The 18,561-nt window shown below is 43.0% G+C and overlaps 1 protein-coding gene across 2 annotated transcripts in view; it reads left to right on the top strand.

Moving 5' to 3' along the window:
- Nucleotides 1–18,561, top strand: part of LOC144125451 (retinal guanylyl cyclase 1) — a 145,893-nt gene that overhangs the window by 91,108 nt on the left and 36,224 nt on the right. For both annotated transcript variants that reach the window (XM_077658830.1, XM_077658829.1), the window contains exons 6-8: nt 2,709–2,790; nt 14,842–14,985; nt 16,247–16,327. In XM_077658830.1, coding sequence (XP_077514956.1) covers nt 2,709–2,790; nt 14,842–14,985; nt 16,247–16,327 — 307 coding nt within the window. The remainder of the gene's footprint in view (nt 1–2,708; nt 2,791–14,841; nt 14,986–16,246; nt 16,328–18,561) is intronic.

Below are 18,561 nucleotides of genomic sequence, written 5' to 3'. Positions count from 1 at the left end.
AAAATAAGAAGCTTTTCATGAAAACGTCCGAAGATATAAACTGCCATCAAAAAATACACCGGATTCTAAATTCCAAGCTCGTGCAAAATGTCCACCATGAACTTTATTTCACTTTTTCGCCGCATCATAAATAACGACAAAAACATTGTTGTTGTTGCGACTGAAGGAAAAATAAAAACGAAAGTGCACAGGCCTGTCCACTGGCTTGAGCTGAGTCACATTCACTACCACGCGCAGACAGAAGAGAGTTGAAAGAAATTTAAAAGAAAATATTTAAACAAGAAACGCAATGACCATGTCAGCCGAAGCGACGATGGAGGCTTTAGAAGCAGATAACCTCGTGGCAAGGAGTCCTCCCCGCCGTCAGCGGCCCCTATGTCCCAACCCTCTAACGGTCAGGCCAAGCCACCCGGTGACAAAACAGCGAGATCAGAGACGTCGCCTTGACTGCAGCGCGAAGAAACATAGCAGGTTTAGATTTAGGCACTAACGGAACACTAACGTATTTAGGCACTAACGATGCACCTAAATGGGAAACAATTCTTTTATTCGTTGTTTATCACCATGTTCGCACTCCACGCAACATTCGTCATTCATAATTAACCACATTAAGCTCGACAGAAGCCAACCATGATAACAAAAGAGAGAAAAGCTTCGTAATATAGCTTTTCCGCAACATGCATCTTGTTGTGGTGGTGCACGCTTCGCAGGGGAGAGTAACGATGCATGGGGTAATTGTTCTTGCGAATGGGAAACAACGCCCTTAGGCTCCTTCGAAAAACAAAACTCGCCTAAGTATGGCACTGAACATTTGCTCAAATCCTCATTAAGACATGTACTCCTTTCTAAATTTAATGCCAAATTCAGGATTCGTCGCCGCTCTTGTTGACTCAAAGGCTTATGCCTTGGCACTTCTTTTTGGTGTATTTTATTCTTAAAAGCTTGTATGGTTCTGAAATTTTTGATTTAATATTATCCTCACGTTTACTTTAAGAAGCTAATAATATAGACTTGACTGGTTGGCTTTACTGCATCACAGCGATGTGGCGAGGGCACAATGAGTATAAGAGACTGAGGCTCATCCCCAAGCACACCCCACGTTCACCTCTGCACGCGGCTTCAGAGCGCTAGCGCTGTCAGCAGGTGCCCAAGGCTGCCCAGCCGATTAGACACCGTGCGTGAAAAGTGCTTATAAAATGTCGTTAGGAGAAGCGCCAATTACAGGGACTGGGCGCACCGTGCGATATAATGAGTGTCCCGCTCAACGCGAGTGCGATAGACGAGAACAATATTGCTATACTTTTGCGTGGTATTTCGATTAAATGTCCTGGCTGTTCGGTAGAAAAAATAATTCCCTGTATCCTTGTTGGATATATGCAAACTTGACTATAAATCTTTTTTACGTACAGCCAGAGTTCACAACGCTGTGAGAGGTCGTAGCATGTGTCATTTTTACTGTCACCTCAGAATACAGCAATGAAACAATGTAATTGGGTTGAAGCAAAGTGGCAAAGCATCTTTTCTGTGTCTCCCAAAGCACCGTCTTTCCTTCGTAAGTTCTTTATGAGCTCTGAAGTTGCAATGTTTGATACGAATTCTTACGCTGTTCATTTCGAAGCATGGAGTGCTCTTTTCTCTAATTCTCGTCAAACTAAGGAGGCATGGTTGAGTAGAAAATTCCGGTTAGTTTCGGTTTCAATTTCGACTTCAACTACTTCACCGCACCTGGTGACTGGAAGAGAAGTGATGCTTAAAAGGGAATAATTACTGCGCCCGCACACAGCATGATAGGCAGCGGTGATGGCTGCATTGTCTGAGGCACCAGGATACGAAGCTGCTCAATTTTCTCCGGCGGTCGCTGTAACCCCACTCAGGGATGAATTTTTCTTTCTGCTTTTGCTGGATAATGTTGTGATGAAGACGGTACAATGCTCCAGTTGGATTCCTTTCTGTCACTATAGGAACAATTGGCGTTGACGTCTGTATTGTCTGGACAAAGGTGTATATCGAAGTCTCCGACGTGACATGGTCCGTAAACCGCTGTGAACCTGAAGCCGAAACTTTGGAATCTCTATCAGAATTCTGGCAAGAAAATTTTTTACAATAATATAGCCCCGAGAGAGATTCGAACTAGCGCCTTTGCAAATAGAGCAGCTTCGTTCACCAAAGTCTTAGACCACTCGACTAGGCGCCGAAACATCTCGCGCGCCGCTTTCTAACTGATAGCCTTTCACTGAATGTGTTCGAAATCGTACTCTTTGTAATCTCTTGCTGATGCCGTTGGAGAGCGAGCGAGCGCTACGGCACGTCAATTAGCGAAATCAGCAAGACATTGAACGCTCAAACATTAAAAGAAAAGAAGAGGCTGAAAGCGATGGAATGTAAAGCACTAAAAGCACGTAAGAGAAGTGGTTAATGGCGAATACTCCTATGCGCATTTGAGACTATGCGCGCTGCCCACCTCGAAGAACACAAGCGATCGAAGGCGGGAACGCGTTCTAAAGGCAAAGGACTCCCCATTTACCTGAGTACAGATATCAACATCTACGAGCCTTCCCAGAGTGCACTTCGCATTTCCTGCCAGCGCATTTTTTGCTCACATCTATTCTCCACAACGAGATTAATTTTACTTTAAAGTCGTGTATACTGCCCCTTGTATGTATATAGTTCCTTATGTTTGCTCAGTCAATCGTTTCGATCCGTCGCAGGCGTAAGCTGGCTGTGAAGCAGATGCGCCGTAGAATCCTTCTGACGCAGCAAGATATCAGCCTTTCCCCTCCTATGAAAAAGGTAAGTCACGCCTTTCTCAATATCCGCTTTTCAGTTTGTTTCTTAGCGTTCCTAGGGGCGTATTTTTTTTGCATTTTGGTACATTCTGTCCTATTAGTCAGTGGTTAGTACAACGAAGAAAAAATATTGCCGAAAGTGATGTGTTTCGAGATATAAATTTAATCGCCGGGATCTCAAATAGCGAATTCTGAAAAAAATACTTTTGAGGAATGCTTCAGACTACGTGACCGCTGTGTTTTTGCCGCTGATTATTACGCACAGAATCCTTACTGGCGCCGTTATCCGTAGTTTCCCAGGGCAACCCAAATAGAACTAAAAACATATGCTCCTTAATATCACTCCCCCACTCTCCTAGAAAAGGGCGCTGTGCTTAAATAAGAGAGTAATAAAAAAGTTTAATGCTGAGATTATGTTAAATTTCGAAGTGGAAAATGTGAGAAAGTTGTCTGTACATTGCGAGCAATTGAAACCTTTTTTTGTGTGTACCCGACTGGACAAAATCAAACTCCATTTATATAGTGCATATATAGAGTATATACAGTGCATGTATTCTTGCTTTTCTTCAAACGCTTAAATTTACAGTTAATATCTTGAGTAGCGTAGGAGGATTTCGGCCATGCCGTCGCCTCCAGCTTTTTCTTCTCGTGGGTTATACGAGCCGTGTTAGAGTGAAAATTTACTCGCTTAAATAACCTCCCATAAATACGCCAGCACAAGATGCGTCAGAATATCGTGCGAAACGGGGCACGTATACTGCTTGGAAGAGCTTGTGGACTTGTGTCTTCATTCTTCGAATTTTGTACGCCTTTAGGCGCTTGTTCATTGATTGAACATATCTACTGGCACTACGTGAGAATTTCCCAATAGTGACCAGGTCCGCTCAACTAATTATTCCCTGATTGAACACGTTTTACGCTTAACGTCCACCACACCATGACTCCTGCGAGAACGCGGGTATTGCTCCTCTATGTGCATCGCCGCCTTAAAGTCAGCGTTTTCATCAATCACCGTAGGTACCCTCCAGTCTGCCAGATAACGACCTTCGAGAGTAGCGTAAAAATATAGCCCTCCGCTAAGCATCGATCTCGCGCAAATGCGCCAGCGCGCTGAGCGCTCGCGGGTAAGAATCTCTTCGGCTGTTCGCAAGCACGTCACTACGCTACTCTCAGCATTTTGAGCTCGGCTGCAGCGTCGCATCGCCGCTTGTCGGCGCTATTAATTAAGTCGCTATGTGAACAGCGAGAGCTGCGTGTTCTCTGCTGCCACCGCGACAACATCGGGCAACTGCTTCATGTCCGAACCAGAGGTGGAGGACCTCCTCGATGTATTGTTTGTCCTTCGCTGCTGCTCTAAACCGAATGAAAGTTCTACCGTCGACCATGCGCTGGCATAGCCGGACAGGCATTATTCGAGTTATTTCAATAGTAAGGAAAGCTACAACCGAAGAAGTGGGAAGGTGGTTTGCCCTTGGTTGATTTCTATGTGTTCCCGATAAGCTTATTTTCACAGCAATAATCTCTAGGACATGTACGCAAGAGCATTGTGCCTCAAGGCTCTACCATTTGCTTTCTTTTCTCAAATCAGTTGGTTTCTTCTCCATGGGTAAGCAATCTTTATTCCAATACACGCTTACTCTATCCGTTAGTAAATCCTGCACGTGGTGCGTAAAGCTTAAAAAAAACTATTATCGTCAGTTATCGACTGCTCGCATGCCACATAGGGAGAGAGTACATGTGTACATAATAAAACATATCGTTTTGAAGTGATTTTTATTTGCTGCACTGCAGAACCAGCGTAAATGCACACGCTTGCATGCAGGCATCGCTTACGAATGTTATAGCTTACCGTTTGTGAACAACTACGAAACCATAAACGCGTCACCGCCTATCACGGAAGCAAAATATAGTTAGTTAGTTAGTTAGTTAGTTAGTTAGTTAGTTAGTTAGTTAGTTAGTTAGTTAGTTAGTTAGTTAGTTAGTTAGTTAGTTAGTTAGTTAGTTAGTTAGTTAGTTAGTTAGTTAGTTAGTTAGTTAGTTAGTTAGTTAGTTAGTTAGTTAGTTAGTTAGTTAGTTAGTTAGTTAACCGCAGCGGTTGCCAAGTGGTTGAGCATCCGCCTCGTATGCGGGAGGTGCGGGGTTCGATCCCCAGTGCCGCCGGGTACCCACCGGTGATACAATGGGTACAAGCTTTCCCCTGGTCTGGTGCTCGGCTCATTTAGGGTGAAATGCTTGGGAAATGGGTCTCTGACCCCACCTTGAGAAAAAGAAAAAATACCTTGTGACATGGCGCTCTTTGGCCATAGCTGCCCTTGCGCCATAAAAATCCATAATCATCATCATCATCAGTTAGTTAGTTAGTTAGTTAGTTAGTTAGTTAGTTAGTTAGTTAGTTAGTTAGTTAGTTAGTTAGTTAGTTAGTTAGTTAGTTAGTTAGTTAGTTAGTTAGTTAGTTAGTTAGTTAGTTAGCACTTTTACCTTTACGCTTTAGCCCTTTATCTTTTTCTTGCCCCTTTATCTTAGCCTTACTTCTGCTATTTTACGTCATGTCTATTCAACGCGCTAACAACCCTGGTCGCTCGATGAAAACAGCCCGCTTCAGCTCGATTGAAAAGCATCGCTTATGCACTACTCTGTAAAGTTTCGCGAAATATGATGTGGGTCTTACAAAAGCACCGCGGAGCTCACTTATTGCGTTTTTGCAATTTTTGCCGTTCCTTTCCCTGCCTGTTCTAAAGTTGCGCATCTTAACTTTGTCGCAATTTATTTTTTCAAATGCACCGCAGGTGAATGTCCATCTCACAGTCTTCTCTGAAGCAGTTTCTGGCTGACGAGTTCGTTGCGGGTGCTTTACTGCTGCTGGGCTTTTTCCTTAGCGTTGTTTACTCTACATGGATATATAAAGAAGGAAACGCTTGTCACTCGTTCTGGTTCACAACAGACAAGAGGCTGCGTTCGGCAATAACGCCGGTGCGTTTGCCTGCCTTGATTTCAGAAACGTGCCTCGAATTGAGGCACGGACGCTAGTATAGAAAGGGCCGCCTGTATAAGTTGAGAAACAGAGACCTGGAGAGATAAAAGAAAAGAATAGAAGACAACAAGCCATCACTGCGCTGTTCTTCCCCGCGTATCTTGCGGCTCGCACGCAGCGCCTCGGCATCGCTGTCAGCCTTCACGCCGCGTACGTGCTTTGGGACGATGTGTGTACTGTAAACATTCTCCCATCTGCGTGGGGTTGTTCTCGGAGGTTTTCGCTCCCCCCCCCCCCCTTTATGCATGCATGAGCGCGTACCAGTACGTGGTTCGTTTTTCTTGTTTTTTTTTCTTCGTTTAGGAAGCGTGCTTTCGTTCTGCGTAGAGTTGCGCTGGCTGTTTTCAGGTGACTGCCCTTTTCAGAGACTAATCTCAGGGGAACAAGTAGCTATGCCAGCTCTTTCTTCTGAGTTTCTTTGGGTACATTCTCTTCAATTCCTTTTTTTTTGTCCTGACGCGCTGTAGGCAAAACAGTGCTCAAGCTTTTGGTCACATCTGGCTTTGATTGCGCGAAAATTTTGGTTTCTTTAACATTGACAGAAACGCTCTGCATCTAATTCTTTTTTTTATTTTATTTTATACGTGTGGTGGAAGAAAAATGCGACACGTCCAACCGTCAAATAATTCTTAGAAGCTCTTAGAACGTGTGTATGCGAGAAAAATTTTTTTTGTTGCCCTGTGCCCTTCGTTCCAATACGATTGAGCCGATAAGAACAAAGACAGTACGATACCAAACTTCACCCTTGTTATTGTCAACAAAACCATCAAACTCGTTGCCTAATGAGAAGTATACCTAAATTGATTTATTAAATTTTTAAACCAAACCTTCAACGCAGCTTGGTCGCCTTAGACACAGTAATCTTTTCTCTATTCCTATTATTTTTGTTTTGCGAATGCGAAGCCAAAACTATATATTTGTAATAATTTTTTTCAGTTGTATTCGTTAAGGAATTCATGCATATACTTTTTTGTATTTTAATTATTAAGTTGCGTTTTCATTTTACATGTCACGCCCCTCTATGCCAGGCCCTCTTAGGCTTTTTGAGTATTCAAGTTAATAAATAAATAAATAATGGTCAAGCCTGACGTCTAATACTTGACTCCTATTGCACGAACGTATACAGTACGGCGTTGGTTGATTGACTGATCAGAATCGCTGTGTTAATGTTCAAAAGCGTGCAGAGAGCACAACCGAGTCGTTTGATGTTTAAGTACGAAAGGGTCCTTATATTTCGCTTCCCTAGCCACGTTCTAAGCGCCCCAAGCTTGGGGACTCTACAGCCTACAGCCCTAGAAGGCTCACTCTGGAGCTGCAAATGCATTAGCATAGCTCGTGTTAGACGCCCGAACTTCTTTACTTCTCGTAATCTATTTTCACTCACTTACGATACAAATAAGCTCTAGGTAATTTATGCGAGTAACCAAGCTCATTTATTTGCAATATTCACCTTTCTGCGTTGTCTTTATAACTGGAAAGCTTCAATTTTAGCCGTAATCAATAGCCGTGAACAGCGATTATTACAGGTACGCGTTGCTCATAGTAACGTCCTTTGATCGGAAAGCTCAAACTGCCATGCCAAAACTTTTTTCAAATATTCCCATCACTTAGCTCTAATTAGCAGCGCATATTCATAGCGCAGTTAAAGTCGAGCGGCACGCTAGACGGCGTTATTCTCGTTTAATTATTCATTAAAGTCAGTGCCTAAAGAATCTAGAACATTAAATTGCCACGAAAAAAATAAGGCATCTTTTTACGCTTGTAGGACCTACTCAAGTCCCCCCACATTAACAGTCTTGAGCAGTTTAGTTTAAATTTTTTCTTACGTTTTCAGACCATGTCTAGAGTGTTTTCCTTCTTTCTGTCTCAGATTGAAACAACAGCAACACAAAGATTAAATTTGCTGAAGTTAAAAAAGTCTGGATGCTTCTTTATCACAGCTTACGAGAGATTATTTCCACACTGTACGACACTATTCACGTGATTGGATAAAAATCAAAAAGATAAATAAGGCTTAGAGAATCGGTGACAGAGCACCTGTATGCTCTAAGATAAGTCAAAGACATGCTTTTCATTGCAGCTAAGTAAGTAAAGTGGTTGACTGATTACAATAACCACTTCTCCCAACCAGTACCCGCCTTAGCTATCAAAACCCTCTGTAAAGAATACAAAGCGTGATTTTCGCAAGTCTTTTGGATTGTAAAGGGCCCTTGATATTGAATAGCGAGCCCGATATGAGCATTACAACAAACCTCGAAACTGATTCACAATATGCGCAAGAAAACCGAAAGAGAGAACATAGTAGACAACTGAACGCAAGACACAGCTTTAACAAATAGCCGTTTCACTCGGGGATGCTTAACGTATCGCTTAATGTGGCGACCCGGCTTTCCATTCATTTTGTGGGTGCCTGCAGTCGGCGTCTACATTTTCCAGATAGATGACCTGCTGGGAGAGAACGCCAGAGAACTCGGTCTTCACTGGCAAACGTCGATGTAGGAATACATGGGTGGTACGGCCCTTCGTTTCGCTATATATGGATTTCTTCTTACGTGCTCTACGACTGGTTTGGCCTTTCCTTTACTTTCTTCTCATCCTCCCGCGGTTCGTACTATCGCGTCATCTAACGATGGAAACTGAAAGGAACCGCAATCGGCATCATCCGGGTAATCCCATTCCCCATAATTGTGTTGGCAACTCCGACAGATCTTGCTTTCTTCGTCTATTATAGCATTCTGTGAGTGTTCGGAGCGTTCTCTGTAGTAATAAAAAAACGGTAAAAGCGAAAAGAAAGACAAATGCGGTTGCTATGGTACAGCGCTATTTTGTTCCTTTTGGGACCTTTGTCGTGTGAGAGCGGCGTCCCTTACGTCTCACAGGATGTCCGTGGCCTTTATTCGCTGGCTGTGGCGTGGCTCCATTGTTTCATTATCTGCGAAGAAAGGCGAAAGCGAAATGGTATAGGACACAACACTGCGGGTTCGCTAACGTCGTCGACGGTTGCTGTGCGATTCTTACAGGCCTTATATATATTTTTTTCTTATTTAGCTGCTCTTGGAGAGCAAGGAAGAGCACGTTGTAGGAAGTAAAAACAGTTACTTGGTCACTTAACATGTTGTTATGGGTTAGTTATTTTCGACAACCCGAAAGCCACGACAAGCTCGCTCTTTCTATATTTTTTTCTTCCGAGTACATCGAATTCGACAGTAATGAGATAGTTTGAATATTATTGCAGCCATCAAAATTTTCATGAACATGCACTAGCGGAGGAGTAGAATTTAATCTTCTTATCGGTTTATTTCTTGTTTTAATTTCAAACAGCGATGCACGCGTTAATAAATTACAAAACTAATCCGTCTTCTTTGTGGTTTACAAATTATAATACCATATTGAAGCCACACATAAGCAGCCTCTGATGCGAACTGTCAGAAAAGTCTACTGCACATGAGCCTTAGTGGATCGAATAATGACATCTCGCATTGTTCCCTTTTTTAAGTTCGTTAGAGTATAATTGAGTTAACTTACTGCGCTAGTCCTCTGCTTCACCTTGTCAAACACTGCAGAAACTAGCCTGCTGCCGTAGCAACTCATATTCATTAGGGGAAAAAAAAGTACCTCAAACGGTGTGTTTAACTATTACCTCCCGTAACAATTACTTCTTTTCAGCCGCAAGTATAGGCCGTCCTTGTGAACGACTCGCAAAAATCCGGCGCTCTATTCAGGCGAGGAGCCTATCACATTGATTCTATCTGCAGGCATACAAACTTCGCGACTGAGGTGATTACGCATAGGCGCTATCAGTAGCCCAAGCGTGCTCGCGCGCGCTGTCTCGAAATCGAGGTAAAGCTGCACTAGGTTCAGCAGCGCAAATTACCATCCTCACACCGAGAAACAAAAAAAAACAACGCTTATACCCGTCAACGCCAGCGCCTAATTACAGTCCGCATCGCGCACTGCGTTAGGAATGGACGCTCGACGCATTGACGCCGATTGCCCAACGGCCGCCCGCGAATCCTCTTCAAGCTTAGCCATCCATGATGTCCGTGCCCGCTCTCAGTCCAAAGCGCATTAAGGACTGGCGCCTTTCCTTCTCCCTTTCCTCCTCCTCCTCCTATTTATCCCTCTCCTTTCCGCAAAAGCACTGCTCCAGCGGTGAAAGATAATGAAGCGCTCTTAACGAGCCGTCTAAAAGAGCGCGCCTTGCTGAGAACGAGTGAAATGAGTCCGCCGGAAACCGGTTCCGCTACACGACCGTTGCGTGGGCTGCAGTTTATTATGATGTAACCGAACGTAACGACTCGAATGCGACTGCGCGCGATGCAGCGGTGTTGCACGGCTCTGAGCTAGACCCTTGTAGCGAATAAAAAAAAATGAGCCTGTGTTTCTGAGCCCCACAGAAGCTGGCGCTTACTTGGTGGTGGATTGGGTGCCTGGTTTTTCTGCGTCCTTGGCATGCAGCCATTTCTTTTTCTTTTTTTGTTAAATTCAGCAATATTAAGCCGTGCTAACAGAGCTTCCACTGCGGATTTATTTCGCAATTCTCTTCGGCTATGCTGTCCAGCGTTGTGGAGAGAGCGAGTCGATTCCGTTTCGAGAGCATCGTTGTTTCGAGCCGCTCAGCTGTTCCCCTCATGGGTGCTCCCCGATGATCAGGTAACTCGGGACTCGTTTCATGAGAATGCAGCTTCGGTTTTTTGCGGCTATTCACTTGTTTTATTTTTTACCTTGATTCAATGAGCATCGCAAATGTAATTAAAAGCTCCCGTGACACGCTGTGCAAAGAAAAAATAAATATAGAATGTAAGGCCTAATCACGCGTGTACGTATGCCAGAGTGCTATTGGGGATATCTTACTTTGTTTCCAGTTATGCCTCTTTATTTCTGAAGTTGCTATGAAAATTCATGGAGATATTAAAGCCTAAAAAGTGCTGCTTTAGCTAATGTGCGCCTTTCTTTCCGATTTAAGTAACGGGTGCGTCAAGGAATTACGCAGAAAAGTGTAAAAGTAATGTCCGTCCCGAACAACTACCTTATGCCCGCATCGCTTTCGAGTACCTTATAAAAATTCGCAGTGTTTTTTTCCTTAATTAATAGAGTTTATTCTTGCACTTCAAATAAGAACATGACTTCACATTACAAATGTCTGCGGTATGTTTTAATTCGCTAATTAGTTTTGTCTAAGAAAATATATATTGTTTCCAAGGCCCCAACAGTTTCTGTGGCATGCTCAAGGCTCTCTGTTTTCTAAATCCTGGACTTACGCGATCTTTCTCTCCCGAGCATATTTAATGTATGTTGTGTTAAACCTGATTTCTACCTGTAAATTCGCCTTGCACGTAACGTAGTTTCCGGTACACAAAGCTGAAGACACCGTAGGAAAATGTGTGAATATGCTGTGTTTATCCCAGAGACGTATTTTTTCATATATAAACTGATTATTTTTGAATATCTAAACTCTCGTTTTCAAGAAGCTAATTTGCATTTCCGATGCAGTTTTCTTTTTTTTTTAATGCGCATTGAAAACGCGGTACCTGATTGCATGTTAACGATGACTTCGCCGGCTCGACTTCCCAGCCTTCCACTTTGCTTATGGGCACGCTGCATTATCTGGATTGTAATTACACAAACAGTATTTTGTTTTCCATGTAGCTCTCTTTTTTTTCTTCGCAAGGCAGCATTTTTTGAAGGCGCTTCGAAGACGCGGCAACGTCAAAGTCGCTTCGCTTGCCATCCACCGCATGCGCAACGCGCGCTCTAAACTGTCGCAAATCTGAGGACTCCGCTTTGTCTGCGGTTGATTTTATCGACGGCCCGCGCAGAAGCGAGTCTGAAGATATTGCCTTTTCGTAGGAATTCATTCCTGACATTGGCGACGACGGAAACCACCAAACCGTAACGCAGTCGGTCGCACTCAAGTGCCCAACTATAGGGTTTCCGGTTACTGTTTTGTACCAAGAATACTACTCAAGATAGATGTTTGATTTTTTCGCAAATAATGATCAATAAATAACGAGATATTTAACATATTTCAGAAAATTCTTAACATTATTTTTTCTTTTTAGATACAAGGGTGTCCTTAAAAAAACATTTGTTCAATTTTTTCTCAAAATCTTGTTTCTGGTAAAATGCTCTGCCGTAACACTCTATTCGTTATTTATTCTTGTGTGTATAAAAAGCATATTTATTCCGTTTTGTTTTCGTGTATTGCACTAATTTTTAAATGCAGTAGTTTGTACAGAAAAAAGCTAGTGAAACCGACATAAAACTTTTTTTTACCCCCGGTAAGGAAAGAGTTAAACAATAGATAATAGTACTATATGTCAAAACAATTGGCCCTTTAGGCTCCAACACAATGACGATGCCGCTACTTCCTCTGTGCATGTTCACTCGGTTACGAAACAAAAGTAAGTAGATATGTTAATGTTTGTAATGCAATGACACCACTCATGTCTAGTACTACTTCTGAAGGCATATAAATTGTTTTGAAGCAAAAAGATTCACTAAGCTCGTCAACACCGGGCTTCGCGTGAGCCACACTACAGATTTGTCACAGCTGCGCATGCGCGAAACCGAGTGACGTCACGCGGAGCGCAGGTGGCCGCTGCTGCCGCAGCCGTCGTCGCCGCCGCGCGCTGCCTCCGTCGTCTGACCTTTCGCCATGGAAGAAGGAGAAGACCCAGAAGTGGTAGCGTGGGAGTTGGCTCAAAAGCAGCTAAGATATGAAAAGTGCAAGACTAGACAAGCAGCTGAAACGCCAGAATCACGGGAGGCACACCTTGCTAAACGCTTTTCGCTTCGCGATATCCAGACTTAACACTTTAGCTAAGCCTCAGCCGAACTTTTTTAAACGATATAGTTCAACCGGAACTTGCAAAATGAGAGTCCGAAGAAATATTTATTAGCATCACAGGACTCGGCATGTATGTTTGAAAGGAGGGGGGGCATTCCTGTGAAGCATTTCTTTCCCGCAGCTGTGCGATGCGGTAAATTAATGCGACAGAAGAGAAAGCTTGTGGGGAATATTTATAATGCGAGGAAGACATGATAGCTCCTACATGAAGTTATGACACATTCCTTATTCCAAATCTTTAAACCCTTCCAACGTTTTGTTGGAAATAGCAGGATTTATCTAGGCTTATAGAGCGTTCATTTCACCAAGAGCACAAAATTCGAATTCTTGACAGCAGCCGCTGTGGTAGATATACATGTCAGGCTGATTATTAGCACCCTATGCTCACACGAATGCACGCCTTCATAGTTAAGCATCTCTTGGAGGTTTCCAACCTATTATGTGCATTCAGAGATTATGTTAACACGAAAGAAAATATTTTCTTAGAGTCTTTGAGGCATTATCCTTCGTTTCCTGAAACAAATAAATGAAAGTTTACAAAACTCACCGAAATGTCACAAGCAAAAATTTCAAGTAAATAAAAGCGACTTCACGCACACGAAATAACCCGCGCCCTAGGTAGCGGTGGCTGTAAAAGCGTACAAAATAACCACCAGCCTTACGCCGTCTTCCTTTCTGGCGCACTCTTATGCGTTGCAAAGAAAGGCACGACACAGCCTTGTGGGGAGCTGGAAAATTTTAACACACATAAAGCAAGGGCGCCGTTTACGGGATGCTTGATGAAAGTGTGTGTTACAGGAGATTTCCATTAGCTCCGACCGCGGAGGCGGCCACTTACTGACGAGCACTCCCCTCTTCTAACTGTGTGGCTTCCGGAGAGCATGATTACTTTCTTGTGTAATGGCGTCTTTGGCTACCCTCTTATATAAATTACGGGTGTGTGTCAGCGTGAGCAGTGCTACACGTAAAAAAAACGTCAACCACCATACTAATTAATGACACTCCACTGCCTTGTCGTTTTTGCTAGTCGTTTATTTCGTCGGCGTGAGCCATTTGCATTACGAGCGTAATAGTTACTATGCTCCGTTGTGCAACCTCGTTACACTAATAAAGCAATAAGCCGCAGCCAACGTTGATCGAAGAGTTCATAATGTTTACAAAAGAAGAGCTGCACCTTTTATTGAGATTTTTGCAACACATTTTTTTTTTCTTTCTCGTTTCTTATAGACCAGATTTCAGGGCTCCGCGACGCGATAAGGTAAACTTTAGTTAAACTCCCACAGAACCAGCTCGTTGAAGAGTTGCTTGATATGGTTATGTATCTATGTTTGACGCCGCTCCGCTGATCTTTTGGCTTTGAACTATGTGCAGGAGGTATGCGCCACATTCCGTCTTGCCTTTATTTTCTTCTATTTTTCATATCTCCCCTTACGGCTTCGCTTGTTCTTATGCAAACCTTAAACACTCTATCTTTTCAGTAGATTAAAAGTAGTACGTTTACTGCCGCCGTTAATTCTGATTTTTACGTAGTTTAGGAATTTGCCTTGCATTCAGGTCTCCATTTTCAAAACGTTTCACTGGCACTGCAATGTACTGCTTTATTTTTTTTACTTTGCCGCAGCCCTTTTTCTTGTTTCAGCTTTGCACAGATTAGGCAAACTTTTGGGTAACTCTCTAAACGAATGTGAGATAGTCCGAGGAGTAAAAGGGATACGAGGGGAAAACTTTTGTAAGAAAATACTTAAGTTTACGTCGATCTTTCTTCGAAGCTGCTTCACTTGGGAACACGAACAACTGCCTCCTCTTTCCTTAATCTCCGTTCTTTGTCAAGCGATGTTTCAGAGCAGCAAAATTTTCCACCAATTCAAATCTTTTTTAGACACTTGCCATATTTTTTGTGTGTTCATAAAAACTCTTCAGTAGCTTCTGTCACTAATTTCGTCCATGCGTGTATTACTGTGTTTTATTGCCAGTCGTTATGTTACCCGCAGACTTTTCGTCGACACAAAGCTCGACGATACGCCCTGTTCTTTTACAAAATGTACTGTTTAATAATATATCTGAAGTAATAATTATTTTGTTAGTAATCTACGCGCAACCGTTTTACTGGTTCGCCTAGGTCAAGTTCGTTGGAGTTCAACGAGTAAAGACACCCTCTCTTTCGTGCCACGCAGGCCTTTGACGGTTACTACTTCGAGCGCCCCGACATCCTGAAGGGCTCCCACGATTCCCTTCGGCAGGCCTACACCAACAGCAGCCTGCAAAGTCTGCACGCTAGCCTGGACGACCGACCCAACTGCGCGAGGCTCAAGGCGAAGGTGGGCCCAAGTTTAAATCCCGTTTGTTGGTTTTCATTCGATTCTCCACGAAGCCCACCTCTGGGGCTTCCATAAATGGTCACATATAAAGCACGATATATTCGTAAGTTATCTCATCGAAGCCCCCAATCCACGGTTGGGGGGCATTTGAAGCTCCTCCCGGTCACCATTCTTAGACGATCTATTGGCCCAACTGCAAATAAACTTATAGCCACAGGGATCAAACTGTAATCGCAACACGAAGCGTAGGGCCCTTGTTTAATGAAATGCATAACCGCTTATAGGGCCTCAAAATGAGGACATTATGATGTTCTGTGGCTTAATAACTTTTTAAATGATGCGTGAAACAAAATCAGACCAACTGATTAACTAAACTAGCACTCTTGACGAAAACGCTTCTGGGTGGCTGCTGCATCAGTGAGCGCTTTTCTTGTGGCGGCCTTTTTGCATCATCTATCTCTACAAATTAAATGTTCGCGGTAAGGCCCTCACGTTACTTATTCTTAGCCATTTCTGCGAGCGCTCCGTGAGGAATCGCATAATCTTTTTCTGCTTGCCACTGTATGCCTGTCGCTGTTCTTGTAAAGAAAAGAGGCAAATACTTTATTGAAGCAACTCATTTACGAGCCGCAGCCTTAACCGAGGACGGGCGAAGATTGCGACGAAGGCGGGATGAGAAGCTGAAGATAAAGTTTACGATTTGTTGTACATGAACCGTGCACGTATTTTATTTCAGACGCTGCTCAAACACGCTGTGACTATCATATGCTGGACACACGTTCCATCCCGGCGGAAGCGGTTGCATTTCTAGGGATGCGAACAGCAAACATTCTAATATACGTTAAAAACCTCCAGACCGCCGGAATTACTGCAGAGTCTTTCACTACGACATCCCTCATAGCGCACAAGGTTGCATTGGCAGGTAAAAAATAATTAATCGGTAACACGACCTCACACCTCCGAAGTGCATTGCACTGTACTACGAGCGGTAAATATACGAAGCAACGACTGCAGGGCTTAGCACCGCGACTACGAGTTACATATTTTGGCACTCTTCAAAACATATCGCGATATGTTGGCAGCTTTGTGATGTAATTTTCCTAAGATCGATTACTTCAGAAGCATTGCACCCATCAAGATGTGTGATACACAAAAAAAAATTAAGCTCTTGCTCAAGCTTTTGATCATGTTGACTGCTCATTTGATTTGCTCTCATTACATTTTTATGACTGCTCGACTAATGATCTTGCTTTTATTTCAGGGAGACATGGTTTATTTAAAGTATCTGATAGTCCAAACAGCTTTCGAAATCAAGACAAAAGCAATGAAGCAACTTCAAATCGTAAGTATTTCTGCTTATGGTTTTAATATTTTCAAAATCTACCCGGTGCATTTTATGCATGATCAGCCAATTGTGCACTTTTCATTCGCTGCGCCGAAGCAATTGTACGTACGTGCCTATATGATAGCCTTCTCGGAGGCACTGTTTCAGACAAGGAAAAGTCATCTCCGCATATTTTTCTATTTCCTTCTTCCTGACAGCTTGATAGCACAAAAAAGAAAGCAAGCAATCTGTACAAGGCGTGCTACCAGAATAGGGCACTCTTATGGGGTTGCGGCGAGTAGAGTATGCGGCGAGAATTTTTGGAATGCACTCCTACGGTGTACTTCTTCTTGACTTGTTCAGTAAGGGATCAGATAGAAAAACCACGTCATTATTACGCGGAAAATTAAAGCATAATTTTTTTTATCACAGCACCAAGCGAACACCCACTGTCGGGTTTCAGACGATTGTTTTCCGCATATATGCTAAAGATTTATATCATTTAATATACTCGAAATAGCAATTTCATCTGTGGCAAACTTGTTTGACTGTGCACAGACGTTTAAGCAGGGTGTCCTCTTTTTTTGCCGTATGACGCACTCATTATTGTTTTGTTCATTATAAATTACAAACTTAAATCTACTCGCAGTTCGCTTCGCCGTGTTTAGCAAAAAAAAAACATGAATTAGCAGCAATTGATTTTCCTAATCTCGTCCTCCATGCACTATAGTACCGTCCAGCACCGAACTAACCATGCAGCTGCCGTCTGAAACACTTGTTTGCCTGCTTCTGTTTCATTGGTTTCGTTGGTCTAATATTGCGAACAGTACGATTCAGGACATGCGACTGAAAATAAGGCGCCACCATTAACCTGTTTCTTGCACAAGGCTGAAGAAGCCCGCGCGTGCAGGCGAATCTTTAAAGATACTGTAAAAAAATTACTACCAAATTGAGGCTGAATTGTCGAGTTTTTTTGTTGGAACGATGCGTGTAGTTTGCAGCTCCCTCTAAGTTAAAATAAGCAGGTATTTTTTTTTCAAGTTGAGAAATAAAAAACTGCCCCATTAACGACAATGTTCCAGGCCCAGTTTAAGTGCGTGGGCAATGTCGCCGCCAAAAAAATGTACATCAGCACCGTGTTCATTATTAACTAATTATTGTATTTTTTTACTGTGCCCATCAGCCTTCGTTCATCGTTTCTGCTTCCTCAACTTGCGGTTTTCCATGCGGGAACATGGACAGTGCTGTTGAAAATGCAATGCACGAATAGCCGATATCATGGCTCCGAAGGATGACTGCGCACCACACATTCACAGTACAGCCGTGATACTCGAGCCAAATACATATCAGGATGAACTCGTATTAAAGCAACCTTTTTTTTTCTAACTGCTCACAGAGACCGCTTGAATAATTAGCGAGAACGGGCAATATCTTTGAACTGAGCCGTCTTGCTTGCACTCTGTAAAGCGTGCTTCTTTGCAATTAGTGTGTTTGTGAGGAGAAACATCTTTTTTCAAAAAAAAAAAGAATATTGTTAGCGCGATTCAAGCAACCGCGTCCAGAGAAAACGAAATCCGGAATCATGAGGATACGACGTGCTGCAGGCTGGGACATAATAAGCAAATGTAAATAAGTCATAAGGCAGCAGGTAGTGCCGGCGTCGGCGCAAAACAAAATGTTGAGTACGCTGTTTTTACGACCATTAAACGGCAGCAAGCAAAAGTTTAAGAACTATGTGCTCACAACAGAGACAATCTGGATATTACAGCAAACTCCAATAGCAAGATGACCATCACTCATTATAAACTCTTACACTCGGCGACAACTGTACCATAAAGGGTATAAGTTGCGTCCTAAGAAAGAGAACGGTCCAAAGTTGGACACGCGCTGTTCCCTCTCGACGAGAAAGGTTACGTGATCAAAACTGTTTTCTCCTTTACTAAAGCAAATTACAAAAGCTAAGGACTTAGAAAGAACGATTTTATTACAACCGTATATATTTGAGACTTCGGCGAAACCAAAGGCAATTAAGAGAGGACCTGGCAGCCGGGGCAAACAGGAAACACCTCGTTTCTTTTGTGCAGCTGTCAGAGAGCAAAGATTAACCATATTCCTTTGATGTTCTACAAACATCGTTGTCGTTTCTTAGCAGAGCCGTAGTTTTCATCCCTGGCGGACTTAAAGAGAGAAAACACGAAAAGTCTTGTCACCGACACTAAGCCAAGCTCAGAGATTGTAATGTCGCTGTTGCA

The sequence above is a fragment of the Amblyomma americanum genome, chromosome 3, assembly GCF_052857255.1.
Source record: "Amblyomma americanum isolate KBUSLIRL-KWMA chromosome 3, ASM5285725v1, whole genome shotgun sequence".
Lineage (NCBI taxonomy): Eukaryota > Metazoa > Arthropoda > Arachnida > Ixodida > Ixodidae > Amblyomma > Amblyomma americanum.
This window is presented reverse-complemented; position numbering and strand designations above follow the sequence as displayed.